This window comes from Engystomops pustulosus, chromosome 2 (assembly GCF_040894005.1).
Source record: "Engystomops pustulosus chromosome 2, aEngPut4.maternal, whole genome shotgun sequence".
NCBI lineage: Eukaryota > Metazoa > Chordata > Amphibia > Anura > Leptodactylidae > Engystomops > Engystomops pustulosus.
This window is the reverse complement of record NC_092412.1, coordinates 253,146,345-253,159,188: the sequence shown is the minus strand read 5'-3', so window position 1 is coordinate 253,159,188 and position 12,844 is coordinate 253,146,345. Positions and strand designations below refer to the sequence as shown.

Sequence of the window (12,844 nt, the reverse complement as noted above, 5' to 3'; positions counted from 1 at the left end):
CCACTACTGATCTTTAAATTTATCTCCATGTACCTCAGCACAGAAGCTGCATGCACAAAACGGTAGATGTTTCCAAATTAGGTTTAGACTTTTCCTAATACATTATATAAATATTATTTGCACACGTAATTTTCTGCATATTTTGAGACAAATACACGCCCTTAGATAATTGAGAGTAGATAAATCCAGTAACACACATTGCATCACATCGCTGTATACTTTTCCTATTATAGCATCGACTAACAGGAAGTGAAAGGTTACAGCGTTACATCAGGAACCGTGACACAACTGAAGAGAACATCACAGTGATTGTGAGAGATGTGAGCGGAGCAGCCAGTGCGGCCACCATGATCATCCTACTGCTGGTGGTCTACGCTCTCAGTCATAGGGTCTACGGGGGAGGTAGGATATTATTACATAATGGTATAGTATTGTATTACTTGTGTCATTATGTGATTTGTATTATTGTGTTATTTGTATCATTGCGTTATTTGTATCATTGTGTTATTTGTATCATTGTGTTATTTGTATCATTGTGTTATGTGTATCATTGTGTTATTTGTATCATTGTGTTATGTGTATCATTGTGTTATGTGTATCATTGTGTTACTTGTATCATTGTGTTATGTGTATCATTGTGTTATTTGTATCATTGTGTTATTTGTATCATTGTGTTATGTGTATCATTGTGTTATTTGTATCATTGTGTTATTTGTATCATTGTGTTATGTGTATCATTGTATTATGTGTATCATTGCGTTATTTGTATCATTGTGTTATGTGTATCATTGTGTTATGTGTATCATTGTGTTATTTGTATCATTGTGTTATTTGTATCATTGTGTTATGTGTATCATTGTATTATGTGTATCATTGCGTTATTTGTATCATTGTGTTATGTGTATCATTGTGTTATTTGTATCATTGTGTTATGTGTATCATTGTGTTATTTGTATCATTGTGTTATGTGTATCATTGTGTTATGTGTATCATTGTGTTATTTGTATCATTGTGTTATGTGTATCATTGTGTTATGTGTATCATTGTGTTATGTGTATCATTGTGTTATTTGTATCATTGTGTTATTTGTATCATTGTGTTATTTGTATCATTGTGTTATTTGTATCATTGTGTTACTTGTATCATTGTGTTATTTGTATCATTGTGTTATTTGTATCATTGTGTTATGTGTATCATTGTGTTATTTGTATCATTGTGTTATGTGTATCATTGTGTTATTTGTATCATTGTGTTATGTGTATCATTGTGTTATGTGTATCATTGTGTTATTTGTATCATTGTGTTATTTGTATCATTGTGTTATGTGTATCATTGTGTTATGTGTATCATTGTGTTATTTGTATCATTGTGTTATTTGTATCATTGTGTTATTTGTATCATTGTGTTATGTGTATCATTGTATTATGTGTATCATTGCGTTATTTGTATCATTGTGTTATGTGTATCATTGTGTTATTTGTATCATTGTGTTATGTGTATCATTGTGTTATTTGTATCATTGTGTTATGTGTATCATTGTGTTATGTGTATCATTGTGTTATTTGTATCATTGTGTTATGTGTATCATTGTGTTATGTGTATCATTGTGTTATGTGTATCATTGTGTTATTTGTATCATTGTGTTATGTGTATCATTGTGTTATTTGTATCATTGTGTTACTTGTATCATTGTGTTATTTGTATCATTGTGTTATGTGTATCATTGTGTTATGTGTATCATTGCGTTATTTGTATCATTGTGTTATGTGTATCATTGTGTTATTTGTATCATTGTGTTATGTGTATCATTGTGTTATTTGTATCATTGTGTTATGTGTATCATTGTATTATGTGTATCATTGCGTTATTTGTATCATTGTGTTATGTGTATCATTGTGTTATTTGTATCATTGTGTTATGTGTATCATTGTGTTATTTGTATCATTGTGTTATGTGTATCATTGTGTTATGTGTATCATTGTGTTATTTGTATCATTGTGTTATTTGTATCATTGTGTTATGTGTATCATTGTGTTATGTGTATCATTGTGTTATGTGTATCATTGTGTTATTTGTATCATTGTGTTATGTGTATCATTGTGTTATTTGTATCATTGTGTTACTTGTATCATTGTGTTATTTGTATCATTGTGTTATGTGTATCATTGTGTTATGTGTATCATTGTGTTATGTGTATCATTGTGTTATGTGTATCATTGTGTTATTTGTATCATTGTGTTATTTGTATTTTTGTATTATTTGTATCATTGTGTTATTTGTATCATTGTATTCCTTGTATCATTGCGTTATTTGTATCATTGTGTTATTTGTATCATTGTATTATTTGTATCATTGTATTATTTGTATCATTGTGTTATTTGTATCTTTGTGTTATTTGTATCATTGTATTCCTTGTATCATTGTATTATTTGTATCATTGTATTATTTGTATCATTGTGTTATTTGTATCATTGTATTATTTGTATCATTGTATTATTTGTATCATTGTGTTATTTGTATCATTGTGTTATTTATATCAATGTGTTATTTGTATCATTGTATTTCATGTACTATGTTGGATGTACATGTAACAGCGCTGAGTGTCTTGGTGCATCAAGATCTCATTCTGTGTTGTGCTTTTTAAGAACTATTTTGGTATAATTAGGACTTATTATTATTGGAATTATACATAATTAAGAAAATGGGGCTTATTTACTAAGGGCCCCCCAGCCGTATTTTCGTTGGGTTTTCCAACTTTTCGGGGATCGCATCGGGGACTGTGTCGCACACAATCGGATTTTGGCTCATCATGCAACAGAAATCGTGGGGGAGGTCGTCGGACAATCCAACAGATTTGGACAAACCGCGGGATTTAACTTTGAATTTGTGTCGCAAGATCAAGCACTTACATGCACCGGGAAGAAGAAGGTGAACTCCGGGGACCTGAGCGGGGAAGCCACACATGCAGGACATCGGGCGCACGATCTTAGTGAATCACGGCAGCTGTGCATTGGAGTTGGGGAACGCACCTTGGGGATGGCGCAGGGACGTGTAAGTAAATCTGCCCCAATATGTTAATTCATTCTGTATAATTTGTCGCCCTTCTGCCTCCTTTCTTATGCAGCCATCCCTTCTACAGGGGCGGATTTACTCATAAATCAAACAAGTCATTTCATGGGGCCCCAAAGATCAGGAGGGCCCCAGCAATTCTGGGCCAATAAGTGGGTGCTTACCTGCATGAACCCTTTGGTGCACATTACTAAGTGTCATGCTGCACTTTTGTCGGACTGTGCAGGTTCTTTGTGGCTAAAATGGCTTGCACAAATTTGCGATTTTGGCGAACGTGACCATTTTGTTGCGCAGCTGCGCTGCCTCCACGCGACACAAATTAGGGGACGGGCAGTTAGATGGTCCGACTGATACAGACTGAGTGCAGAATTTAACTTTCAAATTGTGTCGCACGCCCTATGTTAAAGGTGCATCACAAAAAAGATGGTGAACTCCGGGGACCTGAGCGGGGAAGCGACACATGCAGGATATCGGGGGCACGATCTTAGTGACTCCCTGCACAGCGCATTATACATGAACAATGCACTTACATGCACCAGGAAGAAGAAGGTGAACACCAGGGACCTGAGCGGGGAAGCGACACATGCAGGATATCGGGTGCAGGATCTTAGTGACTCCCCGCACAGCGCATTATACACGGACAATGCACTTACATGCACCAGGAAGAAGAAGGTGAACTCCGGGGACCTGAGCGGGGAAGTGACACATGCAGGATATCGGGCGCAGGATCTTAGTGACTCCCCGCACAGCACATTATACAAGGACAATGCACTTACATGCACCAGGAAGAAGAAGGTGAACTCCCGGGACCTGAGCGGGGAAGTGACACATGCAGGATATCGGGTGCAGGATCTTAGTGACTCCCCGCATAGCGCATTATACATGGACAATGCACTTACATGCACCAGGAAGAAGAAGGGGAACTCCAGGGACCTGAGCGGGGAAGCGACACATGCAGGATATCAGGCGCAGGATCTTAGTGACTCCCCGCACAGCGCATTATACACGGACAATGCACTTACATGCACCAGGAAGAAGAAGGTGAACTCCAGGGACCTGAGCGGGGAAGTGACACATGCAGGATATCGGGCGCACGATCTTAGTGACTCCCCGCACAGCGCATTATACACGGACAATGCACTTACATGCACCAAGAAGAAGAAGAAGGTGAACTCCAGGGACCTGAGCGGGGAAGCAACACATGCAGGATATCAGGAGCACGATCTTAGTGACTCCCCGCACAGCGCATTATACACGGACAATGCACTTACATGCACCAAGAAGAAGAAGAAGGTGAACTCCAGGGACCTGAGCGGGGAAGCAACACATGCAGGATATCGGGCGCAGGATCTTAGTGACTCCCTGCACAGAGCATTATACACGGACAATGCACTTTTAGTGAACTCGAGTGACTTTGTAAGTAAATGAGCCCCATTATGTTTTAATAATATCCTCTTGAGTTATTTCTCCACTGTTCTTGCATTAGCATTAACCCCTTCCCGGCGATGCCTTTTTCAATTATGCTTTTTCGTTTTTTGCTCCCCTTCTATAAAAATCCACTGACTTTTTATTTTTCCATGTACAGAGCCTCATAAGGGCTTGTTTTTAATGAAACCAGTTACACTTCCTAGTGCGCAGTATTTAATTTTCCATGCCGTGTACTTGGGAGCATGGAAAAAAATTCCAAAATGATGTGAAAATATGCAACAATTTCTTTTGGAATCTTTCACTGTGCACTCCAAATTACACCTCCCCTTTATTTTTTTGGATTAGCGCCATTACAATTACCGTATATATACTCAAGTACAAGCCGACCCAAGTATAAGCCGGGGCCCCTAATTTTACCACAAAAACCTGGTAAAACCTATATTTTTTACTCAGGTATAAGCCAAGTTTGGGTTTTCAGCACACTTTTTTGTGCTGAAAAACTAGGCTTATACTCGAGTATATATTGTGAAGAAGACGCATGTTTTTTTTTATATAGTATTGAAAACTGGTTTCCTGTAACTCTGGTTGTGGTCCATTAGTTTCCTGGTTGGTAACTTCTGTGTGAATGACTTCCTATTCTCCTTCTCTTATTAGGCCGCCCACCTAGTACTCTATTCTCTTCTGTCTAGTATCACCCCCCGGGAGCTGTGTACCAAAACCAGGGAATGTGCTGTTACAATGTAATATACTATGTAATATATGTTCTGTTCTACTTACCTGCAGCATGGTGGGTCTGCTGTGACCTTACAAGAGGCGCCAGCAGCAGCTCTGGTGTTTTATAGGGGAAGCTGCAGAGAATTGTGGGTATTTCAATTGTATAAAAGGTGTCACTGACCGGCAATCTGGGGGATTATGATTGTGGAGATTTGTGTTTTGCCTTCTGCTGGTCTGTGGAACTACAAGAGCCTGGTGTTTATTGAACCTATTGGGGCAGATTTACTTACCCGGTTCATTCACAATCCAGCGGCGCGTTCTCTGCGCTGGATTCGGGTCCGGCCGGGATTTATGATGGTAGTTCCTCCGCCGTCCACCAGGTGGCGCTGCTGCGCTGAAGTCTGCTGGAATGCCTCAAAATACACCGGCCTATTCTGGATGAAGGTGAGTGAAAATTTCGTGACACAATTTTTTTTTAAATGCGGCGGTTTTTCCGAATACGTCGGGTTTTCGTTCGGCCACGCCCCCCCGATTTCCGTTGCACGCATGCCGGCGCCGATGCGCCACAATCCGATCGCGTGGGCCAAAATCCCGGGGCAATTCAGGTACAATCGGCGCAAATCGGAAATATTCGGGTAACACGCCGGGAAAACGCGAATCGGGCCCTTAGTAAATGACCCCCATTGTGTTATATATGGACTTTTCAAAATAAACTCCTTTGGATTATTTTCATCAAGCAAAGCCTGGTTGTGCATTGAAAAGCCTATGCCTCACATATATGGTGTATGGTTTTATATGGTTTAAAAAAATAAAAAAATTAAAACATTTTGCAGAAAAAAAGGAATTTTTCATTTTTACATATTCTGGTACTAATAACGTTTTCATACTTTGGCGAATGGTGTTGTGTCTGGTATCGTTTTTTGTGGGATATGATGACATTTTCATTGCTACCATTTTGGGGACCGTACGGCCTTTTGACCACTTTTTACTCTTAGTTTTTTTATGTTTTGCAAAATTACAAAAAAATAGCATTTTGAATATTTGCCCACTATTTTATGTTCTGTTCCGCCATGAATGAAATGACGTATTTTTAGATCAGTTCTAGGCAAAGGGGGGGAAATTTAAACTTATTTATTTTTGCGACTGTATTTCTAGACTCCCTAGGATACCGTGACACTACAGTATTGTACAGTATATTGTAAATTCATCGGATCTGTACAGATCCTGCTATGACATAGAACCCTGAGTTTGGGTCTTGGCTGTCATAGCGCGCAGCTGCCGATGACATCAGTGGGGGCCCATCTGGTGCCCATTTGATAGGAGCACTTAAGTGGTTAACATGTGATCTCAATACATACATGTCACATGTTGCTAAGGAGTTAAGTATCCCCCCCCCCAGACGTTACATAGCTTGGGGCAACAGAAATTGCAAATTACGACCCTTCTGCCCATGACTTGTGTTTTTGTGCAGGAGTTGGTGAGAGTCGCCTGACATTACAGACTCTCTGGGATGGGAGAGGTGGAGGAGCAGGGCAGAAATGCCAAAAAAAGGTGCAAATAATTATCAGACAACTGAGCTCACAGGAGCTCATGTGACATAGACGGGAGCCTCTAAAGCTCATTTGCATAATTAAAGTTTAAAAACTAAGTTACAAGAAGGAAAAAGGAGATCAGATACAGTTTCAGGAGCCACACGCCGGCATGTAAGAGGCGCTGCATCCATGTGGTAGATATCCTTTTAAACCATTTCATGTGCGTAAGAGCCATTTAAGGAACTTTGAAGGTCCCGAAACTGCAGATTGAATGCTGAAGAAGAGACACATCCTCCATTCCCCAAGAAGCTGATTCTAGCACCAGATGTAGGAAGTGATTCCAGACTTGTAGTCCTTATAATATTTATACAGCGCAGGGCACATCCGCCCCTGAATCTACCTTTGGATCTACTTTGGTGAGTAGATTCCTGATGGTAGATTTCCTTTAACCTCTTCACTCTCTGCGGAGCTGCTACCTCTATTTGAAGAGGGCTCATGGGCTGAGTCCTTGTCATACAGAGGTGGGGTTTGCAGCATATTGCAGCAAACACCCAAACGATAGCAACAATTGCGAGTATTAACCCTGCGGAGCTGCTGGCGGCACGCCGCCACCTTTGTTAACATTGCTGCTCCTGATGTCATCGGGGAGTGGCTGAGCCCTCGTCATAAAGAGGTGGGGTTTGCAGCATATTGCAGCAAACACCCAAACGATAGCAACAATTGCAAGCATTAACCCTGCTGAGCTGCTGGCGGCATGCCGCCACCTTTGTTAACATTGCCGCTTAAACGTTATCGGGGAGTGGCGATTAGTTTCCATGACAGCCTCGGGTCTTTGCAAGACCCGAGGCTACATTGCATCGACAGATTCATTACAATGTGCAGGCGGCACTGCTATACAGTAATAGTAAATAGTAAAAAATAACAATAAACAAACAAAACAAAAGAAATTATAAAAAAAATTAAAATTCCTAAAAATTCAAATCAGCCTCTTTCCCTAGAACTGATATAAAACTTAATAAACAGTAAAAATCACAAACATGTTAGGTATCGCTACATCGCAAAATACCCGATCTATCAAATGTTTTTTCCTGGAGTTTAACCCCATAACGAAAAATAGAGCCCAAAACACCATTTTTACACCATTTTACATCACATAAAAAAGGGTCACACAGTCCTCAAAATAGTAGCAATGAAAACGTTGGCTTATCTTGCAAAAAATGACCCCGCACACAGCTCCGTGCACCGAGGTATGAAAAAGTTATTAGCGTCAGAAGATGGCGAAATTAGTTATTTTTTTCGTATACATTCGTTTAATTTTTGAAAATGTATTAGAACACAATAAAAACTATGTAAATTTGGTATCACCGCGATCATACCCAAAGACTAAAGCAGAGGTGTTATTCGGAGTGAAAGTCGTAAAAAACTGAGCCCACAAGAAACTGATGCAAATGAGTTTTTTTTTGCCAATTTCACCACATTTGGAATTTTTTTCCAGCTTCCCAGTACACGGCATTGAATAATAAATAACGTCACTGAGAAGTAAAATTTATTACACAGAAGATAAGCCCTCTGTACATGGAAAAAATGAAAAAGTTATGGATTTTTGAAGGTGGAGAGAGAGAAATAAGCGAAAAAACGCTGTGATACGAAGGGGCTCATACCTGTAGAAGACAATGGAGCCCAACTAAATGAAAAGCGTCAGTGCTACACAACTGAAATACAAAAACCATAATTACCTAATAAGTAACATCAACACAGTACAAAGTGACAACGTATTTGTTCACAATAGTAAATTATCAGCATTAACCCCTTAAGGACCAAGCCACTTTAGGACTTTCAGAACAAGCCCAATTTTTTTTAAAGCTTAAACACATCCAGGGGATTTTGAGAAGGTTTTCTTGTGACACATTGGGGGTCATTTACTAAGGGCCCGATTCGCGTTTTCCCGACGTGTTACCCGAATATTTCCGATTTGCGCCGATTGTACCTGAATTGCCCCGGGATTGTGGCGCACGCGATCGGATTGTGGCGCATCGGCGCCGGCATGCGCGCGACGGAAATCGGGGGGCGTGGCCGAACGAAAACCCGACGTATTCGGAAAAACCGCCGCATTTAAAAACCGAAAAAGTGTCACTTGGGGAGCGCTTACCTTCACCTGGTCCGAGGTGGTGCATTCCGGCGCGATGAGATGACTTTCAGCGCAGCAGCGCCACCTGGTGGACGGCGGAGGAACAACCTTCTTAAATCCCGGCCGGACCCGAATCCACCGCAGAGAACGCGCCGCTGGATAGCGAATGGGCCGGGTAAGTAAATCTGCCCCATTGTATCTTGAATTAGTTGAAACATTTGGATGATATCTTCTGCGTTTAGCCATGAAAAAAACTTAAATTTGGCAAAATTCTTTAACAATTCTCAATTTTCAAAGTTCTAAATGATCTGCTTTTCAGGCACATAGTGATAGCACCCATAACTAACATTCCCATTGTTCTATGTTGGCATTGTTTTTTATGCATCCTCTCATTTTTGTTTTATGCTATGGGGCTTTGTATTTTGGGTGCAGAGTTCAGAGTCGCGAGCATGCTATTGTGCATGCGCAGAATAGCAGCTTCACGGATTCACGGATGAGCACTACTGAGATCTGCACGCTGAAGACGGGAGGGTAGGAGCACTACTGTGACGTGGAATAACCGCAGCCTCCGCTCCACGGCGTGGCTACCTTGTAAGAAAATTTGCATGTATATTATATAAAGGAATTATAATGTTCTTGGGCACTAAACTATTAGCCAAAAAAAAAGGACAGGGCTGCCACCAAATCTACCTTATAAGGTAGATCCGTGATGGTAGGTTTCCTTTAAGAAGTTTGTAAACGCTTTAAGGGTTAAAACAAAATGGAGGTGGAATTTACAATTTGTAATTTTTTTTTTTTTGGGACGATACATTCATTTTGACCCGAAATGAAACATTCACAGTCACCAAAAGCTCCACAAGTTTGATACCCAATTTCCGTAATAGTGTTTGGTCCATGAGATTTTGGCGCACACGGTCCATGATTCACAGATCGAGGCCGTTCCTACTGGTTGTAGAAGTTGCTATATATTGTATATTGCATAATCGCAGCAATAAAGTATCGGTCGATATCACAGACTATTCTCACGCTCCATGTTATGACAATGTAAGTGTTACATACTCGCCACAGCCCGTCCCCTGCTAAGAAAAGCTGCGATTCTTGTAAGCTGTAGGCCTAGCGTGGGCGGCGGGGGAATCGGAGAGGATTTCTCTGCTCTATGGATGACTGTGCACAAAGACTTCACGAGCAAAATCATCTCAGGTGTAGACGAGGTTCATGTGTGGGAAGTGCTGCCCAACGTTACATAACGGAAACAGAAACCTCAATCGTCACCAGAAGAGAAGCCTCGAGTCATGTTCACATAAAGCAGCTAAAATGGGAGGTTTCCATATGCAAGGATTACATTACATGTTTAGGATTTACTTTGTGAATCCTTAAAGGAAACCTACTACTATGGATTTACCTATTAAGGTAGATCTGGTGGTAGGTGCATCTAACGTATGTATGGATAGACCTCTTTACTCCCCTCTATCTTGGCTAAATTTTAATCAGGGTAATATGCAAATTTTCTAAAGAGGCTACTGGGGCGTGGAGTAGGCGGAGCTGAGGCGACACAGCGCAGCTACTCCCCGCCCCAGTAGCCTCTTTGATCCATTTACCCAGACATCTTCAGCGTGCAGATACAAGAAGCTGCGCGCACTCACCCACATTCTGGAAATGTGCGCATGCGCAGTAGGTCCGGCTTTGGAGCCTAAAGTTTAGCAAAGATAGAGGGGAGTAAAAGATTAGCCCTAAAAAGGGCTATCCTTACAAACGTTAGATGCACCTACCACCGGATCTACCTTAATAGGTAGATCCGTAGTGGTAGGTTTCCTTTAAAGGAACACTCTTTGAAGAACTGATAACTATGATGCTTCATACAGTGACTGAGGGGGCGGGGCATGACTCAGGGCTTCCCTTTGTGTTATCTCATACATCAGACTCACACGACAAGTGATTTCAGAAAATAATCACAAGGTTGATCTTCCCTCCATAGATTTCCCATGACTACCATGACATATAGTAATTCTCTGATTCTAAATGTTTGAGCTTTTCTATGCTTAATAATCATTTTGGATATTCACGTACAATAGGATGCTCCTCCTACTCTGTTTTGTCCATAGACCTTAAAGGGAACCTGTCACCACATTTTTCACAAATACCTGTAGTGACAGGGTCCTATAGAGCTCTAATAACTATCCGACCCCCTTCCTTTAGCTAAAAATTGTTTCTCTCAGATGCCAATAAAATTGGAGTTATAAACTTACCTAGGGATCTATAGAGCGAGTCAGGAGGCGTGGCCTAATGTCATGTGACCAGGGTGACATTATCACAGGTCCTTTAGCCTCTTAACATTAGCAAACTGCACTTCATGAACATATCTGACCACATGAAATCACAGCAGCCTGCATGGATGTCTACTCCTCTCCATGCTGCTGCTATGAATTCATGTGATATGATTTGCTGTGATTTCATGAGATATGTGCTTGGTGCACAGTTTGCTAATGTTAGGAGGCTAAAGGACCTGAGATGATGTCACTTTGGTCAAATGACATTAATGCTTCATGCTGAGAAAGCATGGGGAGGAGCTGCTGGATTCAGCCCAAGGAGGCCACGTCCACCTCAACTCGCTATAGATATTCCTGGATACAAGGTAAAATTATAAAGTTTAATATAAGGGAATCTGAGTGGAACAATTTCTAGCTAAAAAAAAAGGGTGTCAGTTAGTTAATAAGGCTCTAGGGGAACCTGCAACTGGCTGTATATTTGCAAATGTGTTGACAGGTTCCCTTTAATAGTAAATGACTGTTCATACATGTCCCCTGTATTTCCCCCTGTGTGCCGACCTGAGGCTGTTTGCTCTTTAGTCCCGCCCTTCCTATGAGGGACAGTGGGGAGGACAAGGAGGGTCACCTTTAATTTGATTGTTTGATTATAAGGAGCTTGTTCTACTCTTTGGATAATAGTTTAAAGAACTTTTCCTCTAAATGAAATTTCTATTGAAAAAAACCCCTAGAATTTCCATTATATTTTATCCAATAGATCAGGTGCAAAGTTCCATCGGATCTTTGGGGCTGTACAGTTCTCCAAACTAGACCTAAGGGGAGTTTATAATTTAGGGGTGATTTATCACTATTTTCAGCTTTTTTGCGATTGGCTGATGGACTTTTTGCATACAATTTATTGCATACCAGATTTTGCTGTGAAATTAGAGACTTTTTCCGTCTGAAAAGTCCCATATGCCAAGCACTGATTGTGACTTTTTCCAAAAAAAGTCACAGAAAAACCCCCAGAATCTGCAAAATGAGCAAAATTAGACGCTGAACCACCCATCAATGAGAGATTTCTGTTTTAATTGAAATATTTGAAGCGCAAATCCCAGTTATTTCTGTGACAAAGTAACCATGTTGTGTAGATTAGTCATGTCTGGGAGGAGAACGGGGCGTGTGGGGAACAGGCAGGTCCGTGAACATCCCGGCACACTGCATTTAACCCCTTAAGGACGCAGGGTTTTTTCACTCATTTCTCACTCTCCAACTTCAAAAATCCATAACTTTTTCATTTTTCCGTGTACAGACCTGTGTGAGGGCTTATTTTGTGCGTAACAAATTTTACTTTCCCGTAATGTTATTTATTTTAGCATGCGGTGTACTGCGAAGCTGAAAAAAAATTCCAAATGTGGAAAAATTGAAAAAAAAACGAACGTTCTTGTGGGCTCAGTTTTTTCGAATTTGACTGTGCACTCAAAATAACACCTCTACTTTATTCTTTGGTTCGGTGCGATCGCGGTGATACCGGATTTATACGGGTTTTATTGTGTTTTAATACATTTTCAAAAATTAAACGAATGTGTACAAAAAGAGAAAAAAATTTGCCATATTCTGACGCTAATAACTTTTTCATACTTTGGCGCACGGAGATGTGTGAGGGGTCATTTTTTGCGAAATGAGACGACGTTTTCATTGCTACCATTTTGAGGTCTGTGCGACATTTT

General features: G+C 40.5%; 1 protein-coding gene across 1 annotated transcript in view; it reads left to right on the top strand.

Annotated features, from left to right (window-relative positions):
- Positions 1-300: 300 nt before the first annotated feature.
- Positions 301-12,844, top strand: part of LOC140119636 (cell surface glycoprotein CD200 receptor 1-like) — a 31,775-nt gene continuing 19,231 nt past the window's right edge. The window contains exon 1 of the mRNA XM_072138866.1: positions 301-402. Within this exon, the coding sequence (XP_071994967.1) occupies positions 348-402 (55 nt within the window). The 5' untranslated portion in view covers positions 301-347. The remainder of the gene's footprint in view (positions 403-12,844) is intronic.